Source organism: Scylla paramamosain, chromosome 12 (assembly GCF_035594125.1).
Source record: "Scylla paramamosain isolate STU-SP2022 chromosome 12, ASM3559412v1, whole genome shotgun sequence".
NCBI classification, from domain to species: domain Eukaryota; kingdom Metazoa; phylum Arthropoda; class Malacostraca; order Decapoda; family Portunidae; genus Scylla; species Scylla paramamosain.
Genome location: NC_087162.1, coordinates 28172948 through 28197947, shown reverse-complemented (window position 1 = coordinate 28197947; position 25000 = coordinate 28172948). Strand labels below are relative to the sequence as shown.

At 44.2% G+C, this 25000-nt stretch overlaps 1 protein-coding gene across 14 annotated transcripts in view; it reads left to right on the top strand.

Annotated features, from left to right (window-relative positions):
- LOC135106060 (collagen alpha-1(XVIII) chain-like) overlaps positions 1-25000 on the top strand; it is a 221021-nt gene that overhangs the window by 95488 nt on the left and 100533 nt on the right. For all 14 annotated transcript variants that reach the window (XM_064014902.1, XM_064014895.1, XM_064014896.1 and 11 more), the window contains exons 3-5: positions 9790-9965; positions 18978-19192; positions 20360-20519. In XM_064014902.1, coding sequence (XP_063870972.1) covers positions 9790-9965; positions 18978-19192; positions 20360-20519 — 551 coding nt within the window. The remainder of the gene's footprint in view (positions 1-9789; positions 9966-18977; positions 19193-20359; positions 20520-25000) is intronic.

Sequence of the window (25000 nt, the reverse complement as noted above, 5' to 3'; positions counted from 1 at the left end):
AGGGAAACCCTGAGGAACCACTAACGTCAAAACGTCCCCTGAATCTCAACAATCAAAGCACACTTCTCGGAAATCCCTAATATGCGAGTTCTTTTTCCAATTCGTTATCACACAAACACGTGTTACATCCCGCCCTTGGCAAAGAAGGTGGCAAAGCAGGTACGCGGCTGGTGACTGCATTAGAGACCAGACGGGACCGACAGTCTAAGTGATTAGCCAACCCACCCACCAGGCCGAAGGGATCGAACACCTGCCACGCCATCCCTGCGCCAGACGACCGAGACGTCCCTCCCGGCACCACACAAACCTTGTTAACCACCACCGTCAGACCCTCAGCCCGAAAAGGACAGGTGATGCCCGCACCCTCTATTCATCGGCGCCCATTCCCCCAGTCCAATAAGGACCAACCGAAGGCTCGACTTGCTGGAGCATCCCTAGTACATCACCAAACGACCTCCAGTTTCGTCCATCAACAAGGCTACATATTAAAGCACTTAGGGTTCAAATTGAGGTGATTAGCATCAGTTCGGTATCAATCATCTCTATCACAAGGTTCATCAACATCACCTCTCTTCACGGTGCTCCCTGCCAGCCTGAGGCACGCGTACACCAACCAGACACCCAGGCAAACCTTTATGTAGCCAAGAGCGTGTTCCCTCGCTTCCTAGTTACTACAATCCTTTTGTCAATGCTGTTCGTGCTCCGGCTGCGCACTGCTTCCACTGCTTGATAATCAAAAAGGCATTTACACCACCACTACCACCACCACTGCCCCTGGTACTGCCATGCCACTGCCACCGTAATCATCACAGGCAGTAAAACGAACATTGATATCATGAAAAATCATATTGCAGTTAGAATCCTTGTCTGTGTTATTGTCGTTGTTGGTTTTGAAGTGGTAGTAGTAGTAGTAGTAGTAGTAGTAGTGCCACTGTCTGTACCACAAGTCACCAATAAATAATCACTAAATTTCCCCTCTTGTCTCATTCTAGTCGCCCTGTTGCATACAGAAACCCTGGGTTGAAGCAGCGGGTGGTGTGGTAATAATATTTAGGGCATGACTCGTGCTGCTGAATTATTAGTGTCTAAGCAAGCATTCAAGCATCAGCTGCTGTTGATATCTCGCTGGCGTAAGCCCTTGTCAGCAGCTGGCGGGAGGTGTGTTGGGTTTGTTCAGATCCCAATCATCGCCTGCTTGTTATCTCCTCGTGGTCAGCTGCGGCCTCCCTTACTGCCTCTTTTTATCACCACACGTGACTGGGGACAGACATAAAGATGATGATTGTGCTTGGTACAGTAGTGGTAGTAGTAGCAGTAGTAGTAGTAGCAGTAGTAGTAGTAGTAGTAGTAGAAGTTCTTTTTGTTGTTGTTTCAGATATTTCATAACACTTGCAATATTATATAAAGGCTATACACTCTCTCTCTCTCTCTCTCTCTCTCTCTCTCTCTCTCTCTCTCTCTCTCTCTCTCTCTCTCTCTCTCTCTCTCTCTCTCTCTCTCTCTCTCTCTCTCTCTCTCTCTCTCTCAGCACCACATGCTACACTGCATATGTAACCCGGATGAGATCTCGCTACTATTTTGTACTGTGACTTCATGATGATATAAGAAATAACCCAGTTTTCGTGACCATATCTCCTTCAACACTGTAAAATGAGAATGAGGTCCGTGTGACGCTGCCATGATTAATATTTCCACCTGTACGTACTCCTATAATGAAATCCGTGAAGAAAGATGTGCCGCGCTATATTTATCCTATTTACCTTCTCAAGACGAACTTAAATACAAGAGGAAGTGTGTGGCATGTGTCAAAGGAATGAGGTTCGCTAGAAGGGGCCAGTAATTCGTTGTGTTTCACCTGCATAATGAAATCTGGGAAGAAAGATGGGCTGCGCTGTATTTACCGGCCCAGGATACACCTCAAAACACAGGAGGAAGTGTGGAGTGTACCTAAATAATTACACGAGTCTGTAGAAGGTCCAGTCATTTGTCGGACGTAATCATCAGCCAGGGAGCAATGCATTACCTTGAGGTTCCGACGTTTCCACCTGCAAAGGGCGGAATATACCTGACGAAGGGAGAAAGGAGCGGGGAGACACCTCCCGCCTAAGAGTGGTGCAGTGTTAATATGATAAATTCCAGGAAACTACCTCGTACACGTCTGTGCTGAAGAGATTTACGGAGTTAGTATCCCTTGTCACTATCCTGTCTCTTATCCGTGTGACCCCAGAGTGAGGTGCTTAGCAAGGTGTCGCCAGCGTGTCACCGCCAGACCGCTGTGTTCGTGTCTTAATGGTGGTGCGTGAGTCTCGGTGATTTAAACAGTAAGGCACGTTGACAATTTCTGATATATATGGTTAAGATTGATTATGTTACCGTAAGGTAGAAAAATTATATATATTGATTTATTTTACCCGTTATTCTTTAGATTAGCATTATTATTTATTTTTTTTAACTTTTCTTTCTTCGAAAAATGTGCTTCTGGTGTTAATATAAAATAAAGTGAAATTTTATACTTAGCAACTGTGAATGTATAAGAGCAAAGAAAGACGGTCTTGTATGTATGATGTATGACTCATGACACACACTCTCTCTCTCTCTCTCTCTCTCTCTCTCTCTCTCTCTCTCTCTCCTCTCTCTCTCTCTCTCTCTCTCTCCTCTCTCTCTCTCTCTCTCTCTCTCTCCCGCTGTCTCGCTCTGAACGTAAATTGACTCATGCACCAATTTTCTTCCACAAAGGATCACATTCACGTCTGAGTCTGACCCAGCTCGCATTTCCTGGCGACTGAATTTCAGCCGATACCAATATATTTCTGAAGGTCGCAGTCCTGTAGAGGCGATAACACTGGTAACCTTTACAGCTCCGAACGTGAAAATTGCGTAAATCCAGCAGCTGACACCATAAAGAACCATCTACCCATACATCACACACAGTAGTTATAAATATTGCCATCGACATGCATACCAACTTCACAACCCATAAAAAAAAAAAAAAAAAAAAAAAGAACATCAGGAAGGAAATGGGATTCAAATAAAACCTTCGGACTCGCTGGGGTAACGAGGAGCAACTGCTTAATGGGCTCATTCCGCGCCCTTAGCTCTAGAGGCTCCAGCGCAGGGAGGTCGAGGAGACTTAATTAAACCCCCCATCGTCCCCAGAAAAAGGAAGTAGAAAGTGACCTAATGTTTTCCAGGTTAACTTACTGCGTCATGGATCTTGTACTACCTCACTGTGTTAAGCTTAGTTTTGGTTTGTTGTCAATGAAGTCTTGCATTCTCATTCTCAACAACTGACTTCTATCACCCTAGACTCGTTCAAAATTCGTGTGATTGAGGATTTCTTTGGTGTAATGTTAGGCTGCTTATCTGATCAGTTTTGGTGTCAGTAATTAATTTGTAGAGGATTGCTCCATTTTTCTATGTTTTATTTTTTTCTGAGACTAAAGGCAAGAGAGAGAGAGAGAGAGAGAGAGAGAGAGAGAGAGAGAGAGAGAGAGAGAGAGAGAGAGAGAGAGAGACTGTTTGTATGTGGAGGGGAGGAAGGGAGTAAGAAAGCATGAAAGGAGGGAGTGAGTGAGTGAGCGCCCGAGTGAGGAAGGATAGGGATGGCTGAGCTGGTGAGTGACTGACTGACGAGTGAAAGAGCGTCTGCCTGTCTGGCTCGAGCACCAGCACACTCCCTAGAACACGAGGCAGTTGTTTCAGTTGTTTCTCTTGTGGAATCTCGAAGGAATCTCTGCTCAGAAAAATAACAGTGGAATTTAATTACTGCACGTTGTAACATTCCCTCAGAATTTTAAGCAGTCATCTTTGTTTTTTACTTTTTTTTTTTTTTTTTTATACATGCAAAGTGATTACACAAAAGTTTGGTACAATGTTACGTAAGAAAAATAAAACCGAAATTTCGTGTAAACTTTTGTCTCTCGAGGAAGAAAGTGAAGCAAAGACATGGCTAGACACTTCAGAGCGAGGAAGGAATGGAAATATGGCACTGTTTCTTCCTCTTATATCAGGAATTGTACACAGATGAAAAATGTGAATATATGTAGAAAAGACGGAGTTGCTTGTCGTTTTGTAGATTTAACAATGTCTTAAGTAAAAGTGTGTGTGTGTGTGTGTGTGTGTGTGTGTGTGTGTGTGTGTGTGTGTTGTGTTGTGTTGTGTTGTGTTTTGGATTAGGACTCTCACGACCAGAGACACATTTGATCCTGCTCACGACAGCTACCTATTCACTCCAAGAATAACACCAATGCAGATGACAGGATCTACTTATGCTTAGCTTAGAAACATCTTTAGTTCCCTTCCTACAAACACACACACACACACACACACACACACACACACACACACACACACACACACACACACACACACACACACACACACCCTACTACTTTCTTGTGTGTCAAGCCTACGCGTGTGTCGCTCCTGAGAGAGGCATTGAGAGTCGCACAAGAGTCACTACAGACCAACACGAGGGAGAGAAAAACGATACTATTGACACTTAATTTCCTGACCGCCACCAGGCACTGAGAGGGAGATGAACATAGGGAACGTGTGTACCATACTACCATACATACAACAACACACACACACACACACACACACACACACACACACACACACACACACACACACACACACACACACACACAGGCACAGGCACAGGCACCTCCAGCATCTCCGTGCGCCTAGGCAGTCTCCCGATGGATTATACGACAATGTTTACCTCATCTTCCCGCATGTTTACGCTCCTCCTCCTGGCCGCGAAGTACAAGAGAGGCCTGTGTGTATTCATGCGCGGCTTTTGTGTTATTGTTTTGTGGTGAAGTGCAATAATTTTGGTGGTGTAGCTGCCATGTTGGTGCGGCGGGGATGTTTTTTTGTGGATATTCACTGATTTGGCTTCTCAGACTTAATTAGATTGTCTAGGGGAAGTGTGGGACATAATTTCGAAAGACAACACTGATAGTAATCTTAATCATCGAGTACCTTAGACCTTTTAGTGGCCGTGGCTTTGTTTTTTGTTCGTTTAAATCGCTTATGGTTATAAAGATGAAGTATTAAGTCTCATAGTTGTCAGCGATCCTATAATTAACAATGAGGAATGATTATGAAGAGGCAGAAAGAGAGAAAATCAGCCGCTTAATTACCACTCCATAAAAAAAGGTTGAGTGGTAGTTTCCAGTTAAATCAGTCAGCCAAGTTCCATATCAATTCTCAGATACTGTTTACGACCGGCTCTTCATCACTGACACGATATCAAAGGTGCCTCTTCCTTCCCAGCCACATCCTTCTCAATTAGCCCTTAAATAGCAACGGGGGAGAGAAGTAAATACCTCCTTCCCACTGGCTATGCTGAATCTTGCTGCTGGAGAAAAAAAAAAAAAAATCACAATATGCATTTCTTATGAACGAAAGATGAGTTGCATGTGGATTTCGAGATGTTTGATGAGGAAAGTCTCTCTCTCTCTCTCTCTCTCTCTCTCTCTCTCTCTCTCTCTCTCTCTCTCTCTCTCTCTCTCTCTCTCTCTCTCTCTCTCTCTCTCTCTCTCTCTCTCTCTCTCTCTCTCTCTCTCTCTCTCGTTCTCTCTCTCTCTCTCTCTCTCTCTCTCTCTCTCTCTCTCTCTCTCTCTCTCTCTCTCTCTCTCTCTCTCTCTCTCTCAAAAGTGGAGCGTCTGGCAGTGATTGTCTATTTTCCGGTATAGCTTTCCACCCCAGGTCATCCCGCCCCTCGTTACTTGCCTCACCTACTCAACAGGGAGGGAGGGAACGTCTGGTCTAGCGTGTATATATAAACCCTGGTGTGTGTGTGTGTGTGTTTGGAGAGAAACAGTGAATGACAGCACATTAGACAGGGCGTAGGTACTGTAAGTGGAGGGAGGAGACGGTGATGCAGTGCTCGGAGTGGATGCTGTACTCTCAGAGGGAACGCAAGGAGAGAATAAAAAAAGGGAAGAGAAAAGAGGTAGTTGGGTGAAGGTGACGCTTTGTTACGCGCCTGAGAAGTAAGATCCTTGCCTGGGGGAGTCTGTGATGAGTGAGGCAATGGGAACGAGACTGAAGGTTTAGCTTAAGATATATAGCGCTATTCCCTCCCCTCAAAGTAGCTGCACCCGCCAACAACTCTTTCCCTATCCACGGCGTATTGAAGCATCGATCTCCGCCACTCACTGGAATGAATGGCACAGGAATAGATGTTATATGAAAAGTTAATAGAAAATGTGTCGCAGATTTTGACCAAGGAAGGCATAGAAGTGTAATTGTATGGTATGGTATTGATTGCTTTCGTTAATTTACATGTTACTTTTTTTGTGATATTTTTTTTTTCCTGGGCTTTTCTTCCTGTGCTTTTTTTTTATACCTTTTTTTTTTTTCCTGGGCTTTTCTTCCTGTGCTTTTTTTTTTTTTTATACCATACATTCCTCCTGTAGCTTGAGTCTATCCTCTATTCCGCATCACCATCAGTCACCGTTCTCTGATGACGTTATGAATCGCACTCAAACTGCGTACAAATTCCAGTCAAGTTCATCGTCATGTCTGCATACTAATTAAGACTGATCTTCCTTCTTGTATCAGTCCCTCTATCCTGCGTCAACTTCGCCAGCCATTCTGCAACATTACATTGCAATCTGTATCTCTACCCATATCCCAGCTTAGTTTCTCATTATTTCAGCAATGTAACTGTCAGTCTTATCTTTTAGTGACACCAACGATCGTCGCTGTATGAAACCATCACATCTCAAGTCATCCTCTTCACTCGGCACGCAACGACAGCCATTCTTTACTTACCAGAGTTTCCAAAAATGTCCTTGACCACAAATCGAACCCACGCCCTTGTCTAGTGTCTATAGGAGACACATTAGTAATATTATAGACCAACTTAGAACAACGAAGAGATGAAAGATAAACAGAAAAAAAAAAAAAAAAAATACATTAACCCTTTTCTTTCTATCTTTCCTTTCTCTTTTATGAGGACTATTTTCAAAGGCCAAAAATATGATTAGCTGGGTTTTCATGGATGTTTTGCCGATGTTACCAGACTTTTGGGTGACCCTGTATCGTCCTATCCACCATTCCCATCAGTCTTCCTCCTTTCTGACATACCACCAGCCCCTCTTATCGTTCAACCTCGCTCCCTCTACCCACAAGTCATACTAGACACTTTGCGAGCTATCTGTCAGCCATACTACAACACTGTCCCCCTTTCCACCCGTCCTATCAATAATCTACTTACTCCCATTCGTATGAGTTTCACCTCCCGCACCACCAGCAGGCTTTCCTTATCTACCATTGCCACCGACCCCCGACAGAGAGGCAAGCATCTGCGTCTCCATTCAGGTTAAGACAAAGACGAAGCTCCACGTCAGCAGAACAGTCTGTTTATGAGCGTGTTTACCTCAGCCGGTACAGGGAAGCCGAGCCCACTAATGTATACAGTGTGGAAAAGGGCACAGCTTACTTCAGTGGCTTGTATGATGTGTTTAAATTTTCTTTCTCAACAATTCACCACGTGGAGTTCCATTCGATGGCTTATAAGTTTTAGATTTTTGTCTGTTTGTTTTTGCGATCTAGGTAGAGACTGTTTTTGTTATTATAAGTAGATTAAATTGAATATAAACGTATTCTCAGTTTTTTTCTTTGTTGCTCTTGTCCAGTTTTTCTTTCTTCTCTACTTTCTGCCACAGTGAAGTTGTTTAATTGTTCATGTCAGCTTTTTTTTATTTTTTATTATCGCTTAACGTTCCCTAAAGTTGTAACACACGCACTTGAGTATCGAGTGAACATATAAATAATGCAGTCTGTCTTCCTCGCTTTGTTCTCTCCCATCCAGGAGTCGTTGCTTTATTGTTCACGTCAGTTATCTGGAAGTCATGTAATATTTCTTGAAGCTCTAACGTATCTGGTGAATGTAAAAAAATGCAGTCAATCTTCTCATTTTACTCTTTTATTTTGGTGGAGTTATTTTACTGTTCATGTCAGCGTTCTGGAATTCATGTGAGATTTTCAGAAGTTGTAACACAAGTACTCGAGTGTTGCAGGAATGTAGGGAAGGTGCAGTTCATCTTTCTCTCCTTGTCCTAAGGCTTTGCTGAATAAGTTGTTTTTACTGTTCATCTCGAGTTTTTGGGAGGCATTTAACATTTCTTGAAGCTGTAAGGCAAGTGCACTAGTATGAGATGAACTTAAAGATATCACAGTCTCCGCGTGGCTGCGGCGTCACTGATGAGAGCAACATTATGCATGCAGCTACTTAGTTCTTGGTTCAACCAGCGAAGTGTTTGGTAAGTGTTTGCACGAGTGATGGCTGGAGACAAGATCGTGGCGGCGCTTGTTACTAAATATACCCTGAAGCATGTGAGGGGCGGGGAGGGCGTGGGCGCTGGTGGTATGTACGCACGTATGTAAGCACCACATGCCAACCCAAAGGCCTGGGGAGAAAGGACCAAAAAAACATCCATTATCGTAAGTGCTCAGCTTCTCCGCGCTTTCTTGCTTTATTACATTTCAGAAGTCTTTCCCTCGAGTGGAATGTCCATTGTGGTGCTGCGGGGAGGTGTGCTGGCTGCTCGTGCCTTGAAGTTCATCTCGTACGTAGAAGGAGCTTTTTTGATAAACTACCGATTTGCCTTTAGTTCTTTTTTATTACTATTGTTGTTGTTGTTATTATTATTATTATTATTATTATTATTATTATTATTATTATTATTATTATTATTATTATTATTATCCTTATTAATATCATCATTATCATTATGTAACCTTCCAGAGAACTATCCCCTCTTCTTCAATGACACTCAACTGTCCCCCTCTTCTACACTGAACATCCTCGGTCTGTTCTTTACTTATAATCTGAACCGGAAACTTCACATCTCATCTCTAGTTAAAACAGCTTCTATGAAGTTAGGTGTTCTGAGACGTCTCTGCCAGTTTTTCTCACCCCCTCAGCTTCTAACTCTGTACAAGGGCCTTATCCGTTCATGTATGGAGTATGCTTCACAAGTCTGAGGGGGTTCCACTCATACTGCTCTTCTAGACAGGGTGGAATCAAAGGTTTTTCGTCTCATCAACTCCTCTCCTCTAACTGACTGTCTTCAGCCTCTTTCTCACCGCCGCATTGTTGCACCTCTAGCCGTCTTCTACCGCTATTTTCATGCTAACTGCTCTTCTGATCTCGCTAACTGCATGCTTCCCCTCCTCCCGCGGCCTCGCTGCACAAGACTTTCTTCTTTCTGTCACCCCTATTCTGTCCACCTCTCTAACGCAAGAGTTAACCAGTATTCTCAATCATTCATCCCTTTCTCTGGTAAACTCTGGAACTCCCTGCCTGCTTCTGTATTTCCACCTTCCTATGACTTGAATTTCTTCAAGAGGTAGGTTTCAAGACACTTATTCATCAATTTTTGACTACTGCTATATGACCCTTTTATGGGACTGCCATTTCAGTGGACATTTTTTTTATTGGATTTTTGTTGCCCTTGGCCAGTGTCCTTCCTACATAAAAAAAAAAAAAAAAGTGCATTATCATTACAGTCTTTGCAGCGCCAAGCTATAAATGTCTTTATTCATTACTTATTAACATTACTAGCTAACCTTTGTGTGTGTGTGTGTGTGTGTGTGTGTGTGTGTGTGTGTGTGTGTGTGTGTGTGTGTGTGTGTGTGTGTGTGTCTGTATAGTTGTGTGTCGCTATATATATGTGCGCGTACAATACAATGGCGTGCAGCGGGAGACAGATAGGGAGGGCGTGTTGCACAAGACATGTCAGTAACCTCTTCCTTCCGCCCCTACAGAGCTCCTGGAGGAGAAGGACCTGCTGGAGGGCATCGCGGTGCCCTTCGCTGACCCCACCACGCAGTACTTCGTCACGGGGTTTGATGGGTTTCCGGCCTTCGGGTTCCGAGTGGGGGCGAGCATCAAGTACCCCTACCGCCTCTTTATGCCAGAGAGGTTCTACCGCACGTTCTCGGTGAGTTGACAGTTATAGTAGAAACAAAAAGAGGTCACATTTATGAGGTTATAGTTCTCAAAAATTAGTCAGAAGTTGTGGAATGTTTGATAAGGCGATGATTTAACTTTTAATTGTGATAAAATCTAGCTTTCGGACTAGGTAGGGGTTTAAGTTGACGAAATTGAGACGCCAAAAAATAATTAGAATCTGCGACATATTTAATATGGCGAGGATGTAACGCATAACAGATTTTTTTAAATTGTCATGAAATCTGGCTTGCTGATTGCCCACTTCATGAGCACGAGATTGACAGAACACCTGCTATTTTGTTTGGGAAATGAGGTGATTTTACAGAGCCAAACTGACATGACAGGCAGCAAAAGATTTGAACTGATCCATTACTTCTTTTGTTACCGGTGGTGGCTTTCAAAACCACACTTCAAACTTCACACCACACCTTTCACAGAGTTCAGGGAAGCCACAGTAGCCAGAGATAGCAGGCAACCTGACGCATTTCTTCATAATGTTTAAGATAACTGCCGCCAGTGGACTCGTGTACCTTGCCGAGCATCCCACGTGGACCAGCCCCGCGGGGCCCACTGCCGGATGCACCGTGTAATCTTGGCAGGAGTATCACTAAAGTAATTTCTCGCCTCGTCAGCTTAAAATCTCGACCTTTGATAAAGTCCCTGCGGCCTTGCTGAGTCACGAGGCTTGACGGATGGCGCCTGGAAGAGCTAAAAGGTACAATTTATTTTTTGTTATATATTTTTTCTTTTATACCCATACACGCAAGGAAGTGGCGGCGGGAGATACCAGGTCATAAATAGTCTTGACAGGTCACCACAGCAGCAGGATCCGAGATAGTAGCTTGAGGATTAACTTGTTTCCTCGTGAGCATTGTCGCTGGCTGTCTATTAGCACCACTGCGCACCGATAGCTCCCACCTGTCTCTGTCCGGCTGTCGGGTGTCACCGCTGATAATACCTGACCATATATTTTCCCCAAAAACAAATTAGTGAGATGGTAGGGATGCCTTCATTACTCTTCCCTGTGAGACACGTGGGAAAAAAGAGAAAAGAAAAAAATAACCAAACCTACAAGTAAAACAGGTTCAGAAGTAAGAAAATGACTGTTGGTAATTCCCCGGCCTCTTCTCCCTTCTCATCCTCCTCACCCTCGTCACCCTTCCCCCTCACAAGTCCCCTCTTTCTCCCCTTCGACCCATCAGGAGGTTCGTCTCTTCCCTCACGCCAGATTCACGGCTCCCCACGACCCTCACCATTTACGACTGTCGTGTTAGGAGTCGTGGAGGGCGTGGCGAAAGATGTCGAGGCGAGGTGCTGCGAGGGAAGGAGGGAGGGAGGAAGGGAGAGGGAAGGAAGGAGGGAAGGTGTCGGTCAGTGAAATTTATTAGTCAGTGCCTCGAGGTTATTGTATTATTTTGACTCTCTCTCTCTCTCTCTCTCTCTCTCTCTCTCTCTCTCTCTCTCTCTCTCTCTCTCTCTCTCTCATTCATTATCCACTGCTAAGCGTCACTCATGAAGTAACTATGATACATTGGCATCATGGTATGTTTTGTTATCTGTTTGTGTCCTTTGTCATGTTCACGCCAGTCTTTAGATAAACAACCCATTCACTTTTATGCAAATCAGGTGCTAGCGTCACTTCCCCGTGATGACGTCGAGAAGCGCCAGCCCAGCCTTGCCACATCAGACAGGTTTTCCTCATCTTTGTTTTGTTAGCGTGAAGCAGAAGTAGGAGGAATAAGCAACAATAAATCTGTTGACCGCTACGAAGTTAGTTTTTGATAAGCTACGCTATTATATAAAGTAGAAGACGGAGGGTAGTCAAAGATGAAGACTCAATAGATTATGAGTGACGTACGAAAGAAGATAGAACGTGGGTTTCCTTTTGACATGTACCTGTGTATAAAGAAACGTTCTCTCTCTCTCTCTCTCTCTCTCTCTCTCTCTCTCTCTCTCTCTCTCTCTCTCTCTCTCTCTCTCTCTCTCCATCACTCCTGAACTGAAGCACAATGGCACCTCAGTCTTATCTAATGTTCGCCGTGGAATGTGAAACCCAAACGAGGAGAAAGTCTCACCGAGGAATGTTGGATTTTGTGAATGCCTTCAAAGTTGACACAAATAGTTAAGGGTGGAGCGAATTTGCGTATAAACCTGTTTTCCTATGCTGCTATATATGTATTATAAAAGTGCATGAGCGTGCCTGAGTTCATTCACCTTTATATCCTTGAATATATATTTGTATGTGTGTATGTTCGCCTATCTCTCTATCTATAGCTATGCATCACTGACGGACTAGTTTCTGCTGGCGCTGTCTGTTGCTCTTTGATGCTCCAAGATAGCGATTCATTGCTTTGGAGCACTTCAGCGTGTAAATAATGACTACTTTGATTTCCTTATTGAAGCGATTGAAGCACGCTTTATCTATTTAGCGTTGCTGGGATGATTTATTAGTAAGACGCTTGTAACACAAAGAAATTACTATTTACTCATTTATTTTGATATTACATAGCAAGTTTAACCAGAGAATGCCAAAGTGTCAGAAAAAAAGAAAGTCGAACCGCTGCCAGGAAACGATTTAGGAGACTGTTACGTAAGAGAGTCTGGTCAGTAACTCTGGATCAAATCCCTCTCTGCGTCCTGATATCATCTATTCTTTACCTCGCCGTCTGTGAACACCCGCACATGGACGCCGAGAGATGACTCGCTAGGGAGCCTCCGCCCAGCACTCATTCGTATTTTTAGGTAGGTTGATTGTAGTGTATCGAGTTATTTTGCTGGTGTGTTTCGCTGCGGCATGCAGTGAATGTCAGGGTGCTGTGAAAAATAAGTGTAACTGTTGCTAGGGTGCGTGAGGGGATCCAGGGAGCTTGGTAATGTAGTGATACGTTAAGGCCAAGCACCGGTGTTGGGGTGGCCAGGGAGAAGCACCGCAGGAAGGAGTGTTCAGCTGGTAATCGTTCGGCAGGGTGGTCTCACGCAACTCATATATTTACACTAATATTAAAAGCTACTTTCTTTCTATATCGCCGTAACCCTGTACTATATAGTATCATGCGTTCCTACTTCACAGAAACGTAATATTAAAGTCATGTGAGAAGTAAAGTTTAAGAATTTCACTTCAATAACTAAGACTCCATCGCCTGTTATTAGAAGTGGTTTTGTATTTTTATCACTATAACCCTTCACTGTCCATAGTTCTCCTGTGCGTTCTTGCTTCAAGGAAAGGTAACATTACAAGAAAATATAGAAGTATAGTTTAAGATTTCAACTTTAATAGACACACTTCATAGTTTGAATTATAAGATACATTCTCTCTCTTTATCACCGTAACATTATATTTCCTATAGTTTTAATACCATCAAAGAAAGGCAACATCAAAATCATGAGAGGTATAGTTAAAGAATTCATCTTTAATAAGCAGATTTCATCGCTTAATTTGTCATAAGCTACTGGCTTTCTTTCATGGTAGCCTTGTGCTTCCCATAGTTTTATATGTGCCTACAGTACATTAAAACAAGAAAGTTACGTGAAAATTACTTATATACAAGGAACAGTTTAAGAATTTTGCTTTGTTAATCAGACTTATTTACGGAAGCCCGGGACGAGACAGCAACAATCCTTACAGCTTTAAAACATTGTGCAAATAAGACATCGTATTTTAGGTATGTACAAATTACTTATCCTCAATTTATGCGGAAGGCGTCAGAAGAAAACGTACGTACTTTCTCTTCTAAATCCAGTCAGATTGGAAAAACGCTTATGAAACCACAACAAAAGGTTCAATAACAACTTGATGTAGTACCCAGCCCACCACAGAATACGAACGGTCTGTTTCTCTGACCTGATGTGTATGTATGGACGCTTCCCCAATTTCCTGCGTATTGTGTGCTGCGACGTTTAAGACATGTACTGAATTTCAATGCTTTCGAGTTTTCGTGTTCGGAGGTAAACTTCACTAAATGCACCGGTAGGTAACTCATCAGAAAGGCATTTAAGATTAGTACTGTGCTTTGTGAGGTTATTCTTCTTAGTAAATGCCTTTAGTTTTTCGTGTTGTTTAATACCTACTGTGAGGTTGATTTCACTGATTGGTTTTGCAGGTAACCTATCTAAAAGAAAAAAAGAAAGAAAGAAAAAAAGGCGTTCTAAGCCACTGCAGCTGCTTCTTGTGGGTTATCGTCCTATCAGCTGTTTTCCGTGTAATGTAAATGGATAATGATAAATTTAGCTGGAGATAATGCTACAAAGTGAGTAGCGATGAGGAAAATCAGGTAGTCTTAACGTGGAATGAATTGAGGAGGAAGAACTTGAAGGAAGAATTGAAGGGTCAAGAACAGTTTTGCTGAAAGAAATGCCAATTATGCTAAACAGGCTCATAAAGTAGCAAGTTTATATAGTGGAATGTTAGGATGGGAACTTTGTGCTAAGAGTGGCGAGGGTCAACCTTTCCTGTCAGTACGAGGTCTTAAATAACTCTAAGAAACACTATGAGAAAAAAAAAACACTCGACCATAACTCGTAAGATGCAGGTATTTGCTGAGGTATGGGCTGAAGAGCAACAGTAAAACTAAAATCAGGTATGCATTCCATAAATTGTACAGAGGAGATGGCGTCTGCTGTATGATTCTTGTATATATATATATATATATATATATATATATATATATATATATATATATATATATATATATATATATATATATATATATATATATATATATATATATATATATATATATATATATATATATATATATATATATATATATATATATATATATATATATATATATATATATATAGAACTTATATAATTGTAGTAATGCAATTCATGGTAGTTTGGTAGTTCAATAGTTTGTTGGTTAGTTAGCTCGTTCTTTCTTGCTAGCTATAAGGGAGAGAGAGAGAGAGAGAGAGAGAGAGAGAGAGAGAGAGAGAGAGAGAGAGAGAGAGAGAGAGAGAGAGAGAGAGAGAGAGAGAGAGAGAGAGAGAGAGAGAGAGAGAGAGAGAGAGAGAGAGAGAGAGAGAGAGATTTGTATGCCTGTTTATCCGCATCGGTCGAAATGCTACGGAATCTTCAATCAAAAACTTGCTATTCTTGTTTTTGCAATGGTCGTAAGGTCAGAGACACCTAGCCTTTAAATCATATTGTGTGTGTGTGTGTGTGTGTGTGTGTGGCTCGAGTCGACGTCAGTGCACGAGGGTTCTGGACAAGGGGACAGAAAGCATTCGTGGACATACGGATCTTTGACCCGATGGCCGCCTGTCACCACGAACTCTCCCTGGAGGCCGCTCACCGCAAGAATGAGCAGGAGAAGATCCGAGCGTACGGGGAGAGAATCCAACACATTGACCAGGGCAGCTTCACACCTCTGGTCTTCACCACATCTGGCGGGATGGGCTCCAAGGCTCAGTGCTTCTACTCAAGACTAGCAGACCTAATGGCAGAAAAGAAGCACCAGCCAAGGAGCCATGTCGTCGCATGGATGAGGTGCCGTCTCTCATTCTCCCTCCTCAGATCTGCCCTCCTGTGTCTCAGGGGGACAAGGCATTCCACTCCCATACCTGCAGACTTAGGAGGCCTCGACTACGAGGCTACAGTGGTGGAGAGTGGCATAAGAGTAGATAGAGTAGAGGTAGAGTGAATTTATAGTTAACAACTAATGTCTATATTATAGAGTATTAGATATGGTTGGATGCCATAGTCATTAGCGAGAGCTGGGGCTAATGACCTCCAAGTAATGGAGCCCCTAATTGACACATCAATAAACATGGGGTGGAGGTATTATTTTAATGTAGTAGTAGTAGTAATTGTTGTTGACAGCTTGAACACCTAAGTCAGTGTGTAGGTTCAAAAGGGCGTGCTCTCTTCTCTATCCCTGCGTCTGCCCACGTGTCCTGTGGATCGCGGGGAAATAGTTTCGTTTCAGCGGTCCATTTTCAGTCACCGCAGGAGTCGCGTCTTCATAGAGATAAGATATACAGCAGAAACTTAATCAATCCCACAGTGAGATCCATTTGGCCCCAAACAAGGGCTGCAATTAGTGAGGGAAGATTTTATAATGAAATCAGTCACACCTCGGCTGATCTCGGGCCGGGTGGTGTCCTTCCTCTCCCTCTGCCTCCCCGCTCTCCTTGTCTCCCCAGCCTAACTCAGAGCCTCCAATTTGGTTTCAGGAATTTGCTGACGGTCAGTGGAGGCGGCTGTTGTGGGCGCGGTTTTTATATTGCACTATTATGGGGGACGTGGTCACAACCCTCAGCAAAAACTTGAACATGCTTCCTTCACCCTCCCGGTGGCCGAAGGGGACGCCCTCCCTTCCCGGCGATGGGCGTGGACGGCGCCGCTGTCCTGCCGTGGGTCGCTGAGGCTTATCTCGCCCAGACGTGTGTTGGCAAAGTCAACAGTGTCGCCGGGTCCCCCGACAGAAGTACTCTTTTACCGTGTCAGATTGAGTAAGCATGTTGTTGTTTATGGCGCCCCTTGCATGTCTGACTTGGGTGTTGTCGACTGTATGAACATGTGGTAGCAGGCCAGGCCCCTGCCCCCTGCACGCCCCAACATGGACACGACCTGCTCTACTGTCCTGAGCAAGTCCAAGGACAACATGCACTCTGATCTCCGTCCTTGACTTCTTATCTTATTCATTTATTGCCGGAGTACATATGTTTCTTACATGCAGTGGCCGGCAGGGGGTTAAATTTTAAGCATGTGTGAGGTAGGGAAGGAACGAGGGACTAAAGGCCGCCAGAAAGAATCTCCTGCAGGAGGTCTCGTTTGGAGCCTCGGGTTGAAGAAGTTAAGTGGCGAGTATTTGTTGGTCTCCCCGCTGTGTTCCGACCTACTATAAATAAGGATTAACTTGAGGCAGTACTGTGTACCTTACTTTGTGTGTGTGTGTGTGTGTGTGTGTGTGTGTGTGTGTGTGTGTGTGTGTGTGTGTGTGTGTGTGTGTGTGTGTGTGTGTGTGTGTGTGTGTGTGTGTGTGTGTACTTATACCCTTGGTGTGCTGGTCTTGGTCTTCGTCTGTCAGTGGATGAATAGTGTTTGATAACCATCGCTTGAAGTTCTCAGCAGCAGCTACAAATCTCGTCTAAGCAAAGGTCTCGGGCACCCCGCGTTCTTCCTTACATGCCGAATTGACTAAAGCTTCCCAATAAATAAAGTAAGAAAAAAGTTACGGCAAGCCTTTGTAGTTTAGAGGAAAAAAGCAAAAGGTTAACGTACTGTAATAGTTTATGACAGCTCATGATAGATAAAAATATTTAGCTCATAGAGAGGAAGAAAATCAATAAAATATAATAAAAAAAAAAAAAAAAAAAAAAAAAAAAAAAATATATATATATATATATATATATATATATATATATATATATATATATATATATATATATATATATATATATATATATATATATACATACACACACACACGAACGTACTCCATTGAGAATCAGAGTTGTGTTGATACTATCGCGGCAATCGCCAGGGAATCTTTTCGTTCGCTGTGTGATACCGGGATTGCGACGACAGCGGACGTGGAGTGAAATCAGCGTGAAGGGAGGAAGACGCACGCGCTGACCGGAGCGAGATATCAGGAGACACGATCGGGTGGTGAGGCGGTCAGGCAAGGTGAAGCGACCAGTGAATGACGAGACTGTTTGGTGAGGGTTGCCCGCTGCTCCCTCCCGCCCAACTACCTGCATGTGTTCCGCCTGAACCTATTCACTCGTCTTATCCTTCCCCTGTGTGTGCGACGCAGGCCTTTTATCCTTGTTTATGTATCTTTTTAGTATTCTTTTTTGTTCGTGTGTCTGTCTGTCGTTACTGCCGTTCGTCTCTGTAGCTGTCCTCGTGCGCGCTGACGTGGAAAGGGACGAGGTGTTTTGGGAAGGCGAGGGAAGGCAAGGAGCAAGGCTCAAGCTGGAGTCAAGACCGCATCTTTTAAGCGTCTATTTTCTGTCGCCGACCAATTTCCCTGCGCCACCTCACGTGTGTAGAGAAGGCTGTGGCTCCACGCCAACCAAAACAAACAGCGGGGAGGAGGGAGGGGCGAGCAGCAAGTGTGAGATGGATCCGATGCTGAAGTTGAGCTCCTCCCCCCCTGGCGTCATGGTACGCAACGCAGAAGGTATTTAGATAAAGAAAAATAGTTGAGTCAGGTTCGCTCATGCGTGGCGCATATGAACGAAATATATGGTTTAAGAGTTAATTTATTTTTAAACGATATTTAATTTGCGAAAATTCTTGCTACATTGATTACAACTTGTCGGATAGTCACTACATTATTAATTAAATATGTATAATCATTGGCTGGAAAAATGCAAATCATTGACATCAGTAACATTTACGAGTACACCAGATATTTAAGTGCGGCGTTGACTGGCGACGTGTTTTGACAGTCACCACAACAAAATAAAGCAAATGAAGTTGCAGGAACGGCCAGCTCTCGTAAAGTGGTGATCGTTCGAAGCTGTCACTCGTGGAATTAAGGATTTAGGGTGTGAGCTTCCTCGAAGAGACAGCCACCAGTGCGTTCTGACTCCGCCGCGTCGTGGGGCGAGGGTCAGGGGGCGCGTCCCACACCTCCTGCCCTCTGTTGCCTCCTGCTCTTATGTTTTCTTTCTTCTTCGTATTTTTTTATTCGCCTGAGCACGTAAGTAATGGATGCGTTGGTTTGGCATCTTCCTCTTCATTTTTTCCTCCTCATCACCATCTAGGGCAGTTTTTTATGGCTTGCCCTGCAGACGTCAGAAGAGTTCACTCGTCTGTGCTGTCGCTCATTAAGATAGACCTTCACCCGCTGGACCATTAGGGCGTCTGTTCACGGACTATTAATGTCTCCTTAAATCTCCCACCTCATTCACAAGCTGACGAGTTCAGTGACAAAAGCCTCATTAGCCTCCCGTCTGTACGCTGCATCTCTCAGCATCTCAGTGTGAGGACTCTTGCCTGCCTAACTAATGTTTTTTCTTCCTCTCTCTTATCTCGTCCTTGCAGATCCAGATAGCGATGAAGCCAGACACCAACAACCCCATGTTTCCCTTCGCTGTAACAAACCCGCTGGAGAACATCATTCAGCTCGGGGTGGGTATCATGCCGGCAGACCACGGACGCACCAATATCTCCCTGTACTACACCGATGGAGAGAGACACATGACCTCTCAGATCATCGCCTCTTTCCTCGTGCCGGAGTTCGTTGGGTCCTGGAGCAGGTTAGTTAAGGGAATAGGTAACTGAAAGATAAGAAGATGAAATTTGGGTAGAGAAGGGACAGTGTGAGCAGGATTGGTGAAGGGGAATTAAAGGATAAGGACAAGTTCGATGAGATTATGATGTGAGCAGGAGCAGGATCTGTGAAGGAAGGACAGGTAAGGAAGACGATAAGTACCAGATAGGAAGCGGACGGAAGGTATGAAGGGAACTAATGAAGGAGAGCTAACGATGCATAGCTGAGAAGAGAAGGAAAAAGTGCATGAAAAGGTTAAAGTACACTATCACCCAGAAGAATGTAAGGAAAAACTAGAAGGTACGACATTAAGGGGAAAGCGGTAGAAGTAATAGTAAATGATGTGTGAAGAAACCTAACTATGAGGCAGGGGAAAGAAGTTTTGAGAGAAGGATAGAGAGTAAACGCAATGAAACGGTGGAAAGCAGAGAACACTAGAGGATAGCGAAGAGAACTGATGAATAAATGATAATAAGTGATATATGGTATAAGATGTACAACTCTAGAGGAATAAGCAAATTGAAACCCTTTTTATTTATTTACTTTTTTTCTTCATTCAAACTAATTACTTGTCAGATTGTAAACTTTTGCTCGCCTGATGATCATCTTAGCAAGAAGTAATGAGCATTAAGCCAGATAACATAGTCTGTGCCTGCCAAATCTAATCCAGTTTTGTTCTCTCTCTCTGTCTCTCTCTCTCTGTCTCTCTCTCTCTCTCTCTCTCTCTCTCTCTCTCTCTCTCTCTCTCTCTCTCTCTCTCTCTACCTCGTTTTCTTCTCCTCCTTTCCTTGTCCTCCTCCTCCTCCTCCTCCTCCTCCTCCTCCTCCTCCTCCTCCTCCTCCTCCTCCTTCTCCTCCTCCTCCTCCTCCTCCTCCTGCTCTTCCTGTACTTGATTATTTCTTTTTCTTCTTTTTCTTCTTCTTCTTCTTCTTTTTCTTCTTCTTCTTCTTCTTGATTATTATTTCTTCTTCTTCTTCTTCTTCTTCTTCTTCTTCTTCTTCTTCTTCTTCTTCTTCTTCTTCTTGCTCTTTTTGTTCATGTTCTTTTTGTTTTTGTTGTTGTTCTCCACCACCACCACCCCCACCTCCTCCTCCTCCTCCTTTTCCTCCTCCTCCTCCTCCTCCTCCTCCTCCTCCTCCTCCTCCACCCACAGGATAGCTCTGAGCGTGACAGAGGAGGATATTCAGCTGTGGTACAATTGTGAGATGTACAATGACGTGTTGGTGCGCCGCATCCCCACTCAGCTGGTGTTCGACACAGCCTCCACACTCTACATTGGCCAGGCGGGCGGCATCCTCAAGGGGGAGCTGGAGGTAAGGCTGGTTTATCTTCTATACGGAGCAGTAACTCTCTCCCCACTGTAGTGTTGTTCATATAGAGTTAGTCATGGTGTGGGAAGTTATATTCACTCGTAAGTTTCACGTTTAATGAAGTCAGGTTTATTTAGTTTGTGATCTCGTGATTTCTTGAACAGCTATAAGAATGATAATGTTTTTTTTTTTTTTTTCTGTGTAAGTAAATGGTAAACTGCAGAATGTTTTAGTATAGGGAGAATGTTTCAGTATTTGTGAAGTTAGATTTGTATATATTATGTATTAAATAACCTTCAAACTAAATTGATAGCCAGAGTATTTGAATCATCAGATGGGGTTAAATAACAACCTGATAATTTTATTAGTATTATATTTAGATGAGGAATGTGAGGAAAGATTCACACTCTTCCACTGAGCAGCTTCAATAAAGGAGTTTTGTCACTCGATTCCTCTTGCAAATATGTCATTTAGCTTAGTATATCACGTAGTATACAGAAAGGCAAATAGTCAAAAAACAATTTATAGACCAGTTTATGGGCAGGTTTAAAGACCAAGACCTCTAGTGATGACCTTTGAGGAAAATATTGCATGTATATTATGCTCGTCTGTAAGACCTGCATATATTTTTTCTTTTATTGTATGTCTTTTTTTTTGTGTGTGTGTGCGTATGTGTGTGTGATGTAAGGATGTGTGCAGCGCCTCGAGGACACCAGTGGTCACGCCTGTCAGGTGTAAGAACAGTTCATTCCACGTCGCCCCATTGCTTACATTATTTCTCGCATGGTCGACATCGCCAACCACGGAGAGTCTTAGAGCCGAGGCGAGGCTGCGGCAGGTGGAGTCGCTGCAAAGGCCTTCATCTCAATTGGTTGGGAGGTTCACGCTTGACGCCTTCCTCTCCCCTTCCTCCTCTCCCGTGCGCCATTCATTCGCCTCAGACATTCCCGCCCAGTCTCTGCATGAACTGCGTACAAAATACATTATGCAAGCTTTCGATAAAGTATTCCATAAATAGGCAAAGTAGAAACCTGTCCCGGCTGCGTGTGTATAATCTGCATTGCATGTCTAAATACATAATGTAGCGAATTGTCATTGGCCATGGTGTGTTGGGAGGTGCGAGATCCGACCGCAGGCAAAGGGAAGTTTTCCTTTAAACACATTTTCTTTCACGCCTCAGCAGCTAGAAAACGGTAATTGCAGGGCCTGGCATGAAAATCTGGCGCCTGCCGTGGCCGATGGGAGCGTAAGGACTGACTGTTTCTATGTGAATTGCCAAACGTTTATTATTAGGGAACAATGGAAATAAGCAAAAAGACACCCTCCCACAATGCTGCTGGGCGGACCGGGAGGGAAGGAGGGAGGGTCGGGGAGTTGTCAACACGCACGCCTATTCTCTTGGTCTCCTGGCGATGGAGGAAAGAAAGTGTCAAAGAATTTTCAGTACAGATGCTCACCTCGTTACGGTTCATGTCACGACATTGTCATTATGCGGAATATCTGTAGTTTAATGCACTTTAATCAGATGCGTTGCGTGCTCCAAAGTCTACAGTTGACATCTATAGTTCAGTGGTTCTTTTCTTCCATTATGACTGCCTGGCCTCGTTCACATCTCGTCGTTCTTTTTTTTTTTTTATTAATTCTTTGGTCACGGAAACCCACAAACTAGATTAACAAAGCATAACTTAGCCTTCAAATAAAACAATATATCACGTGCCCATGAAACCTTATAATCCGATAAAGGAGGCACACCTGCGGCTCAGTGACAAGCGGCGCGGGGTCAAGTGCATCACCTTCCATCAGTCGGCCGTGACCTGTCGATTACCGGCTAGCCAATCACGCGCAGGATGTGAGGTAATTTGCCAAGCCCTAAATGGTGATTATGTTTCATCATTTGTTTTCTTCATGATGTCAACGAGCATAATGTCACCCGCTCCAGTGAGCACAATAGGGTCCCTAATGAGCATCAGTTTCCGGTGGAGAGCAGTGTGTGCACCAGGCAGCACAGGACCGCGACGTGGCCCGCGCTGGCACGTCCGGTGGAGATATGGGCTACCGGTGGAGTGTGGCGAGACGGGCCACCACTGCCCCGCCGAGGAGACCCCAGGATAGGGCGACAGTCTGGTGAGCCCCATGCCGCCAAGTGATTCACTCTGTCTGGGAAACCTGGCTCGCCGAATTTACTTCTGACTTTGTTTATTACTAAGAAATTTGTTTTCGTAGTCCTATGGATGTGATTCATGATGCTGCAATACGCCGATGTCGTAAATAGCCAAAATTAGTTGATAGTGTGTAGCAACGCTCGGGATATGCGCACGCGAGCACACACACACACACACACACACACACACACACACACACACACACACACACACACACACACACACACACACACACACACACACACACACACACACACACACACACACACACACACACACACACACACACACACACACTCACACACACACATGCAAAGAGAAGGAGCCCAGCATTTCAAATGATCCGTTACGAAAATCCTTACTTAGTGTCTTCTCGTCATTCCCTGATGAATGCTCGGCGCCGCGAGACACGTGGCCACCAATATCAGATACCCGGCGGGCCTCGTCGTGGAGGAGCGCAGCGCCGGGGTGTTGCCATTATTCTTTCGACTTGAAGAAGATTAAAAGAAGGAGAAAAAAAAAAAGCGTAAAAAGTAAAAGATGATTTCCTGCGTCATTAGTCAGGATTTTTTGCCATCACTGTCTACACACACCTGGCAATCAGACTCTCCCCGCCCTCATTACGGGCGTGACGGCAAGGATGAGTACAGGGCGGCGAGCCGCAAGACGTGCTACGGTGGCGCTGGCCTACAGGATATGCTCATTATGAGGAGGGCCCTAACACCATAGAAGAAGGTGAATACAGTCCGACGAACAGCAAAAAGAAAAAATGCCACTCTGCTTCCCTACATTTATAGACTGAAGCGCCTCCTCGTGCTGTCCCTACGCCATAAAACTTCTGAACCGCTCCAGTATTATACGAATCGGTGACTTAAGCAGCGCTCATTATGGATATTCAAATGTAACTTACGATCGAATGCGGCGGCAGACCCTTACTCCTCTGAGCGCGAAATAAGACGATACAGATAATTAATGCTGCGAACACCAACATGATGATTACTTCTTGCGTAAGGTTTAGCAGCACCTGCTGGAGAGTTATGGTGAGGAACATTGTTTTGGAATTGCAGTGAGAGGAAAAAGCCAGCCAGGGAACAGTTTACTACAAGTCGTAACGAGCTATGAATATACCCTGAGTGACACAGCATAAAACAAATACCAAACCAGCAAACTCAGTGAACCTCTTATGGAACCAGTGATTTATTGAGCTGGGAGACCAAAGGAGATATTCTTGAGGACGCGGTAGAAAAAGTGTGGTCACCTGGACTGACTTAAGATTCAACTTGACGTAAGACTTAAGGCAACTGCTGAGTGATGAAGCTGACAGCCGATGAAGCGTCCATAAATAGCATTCATTCTATTGGCGGCGCCTCGAAAAGAGAGAGGGAGAAAAGACTTAAACGTGACATATGTGACAGCTATCGGCACAATTTGCATATGCATCTCCGTTTAAATTCATATAACTAATGGTAATGCTTTGCTCAAGGACTGTTTGCATTTCTGGAGAGGAGGGGAGCGCTTCACGCCTTGGAAATATTCAGTTCCTAAAGAAACAAAACATAAGAGTGAGAAGTCCCACCAGATCTGAGCGTCCTTGGGGAGGCTGACGAGAGACATGCGATTATTCATTATATTCATGGTGGCCTCGCCGTAAAGACCTGCTGCCGAACACGGTCATCTCGGCCATGAGCTAACGATACATACTTGATGGCCCATAAGAGCGGGAGAGAGTATCATATTGCATGTATAGAAAAATGCGTCTGTTTATCTTACCCATTCTCGCTGATATCCCGTTTTCCGTGCATAATGCTAATCTTTAAAGAGCTGACACATGAGTAAGACCTTATGTTGCTCGAAAGTTGAATCCGAGAGTAATTCTCAAGTAACATTCCGGCACGCCTGCTCGTCCGACATTGGCGGAGATGGGAGAGAGTGGCAAGTGGCTACTATAATTTTAGCTCCCCAGCCACCTTAATGTTGCGGGGGGCAGGGAGGGAGGGAACCACAGAATATCTAAATCTTCCAATCGCTAATATCGGTAATGTGAGAGTGGCAGTCTTTGGAACATATGTCGCTTAATGCAAAGTTGGCATCTCACCAGCCCTACAGACCTCGGGAACACTGTTGTTATTCTGCCGCGAGTCAGTCGGCTGCTCTCGGCCACGGGTGAGGGACGTGTCGGGATACTGCTGCCCGCCTGCCCCGCCTCACCCATGTGCCTGGCCGCGCGCCTCACACAGTGCAGCAGCTCCCCCTGCCGATGACTACACGAGTCTTATCAATAAACACTACGAGCGAATCTTCGAAAACACAAGAAGCCTGATT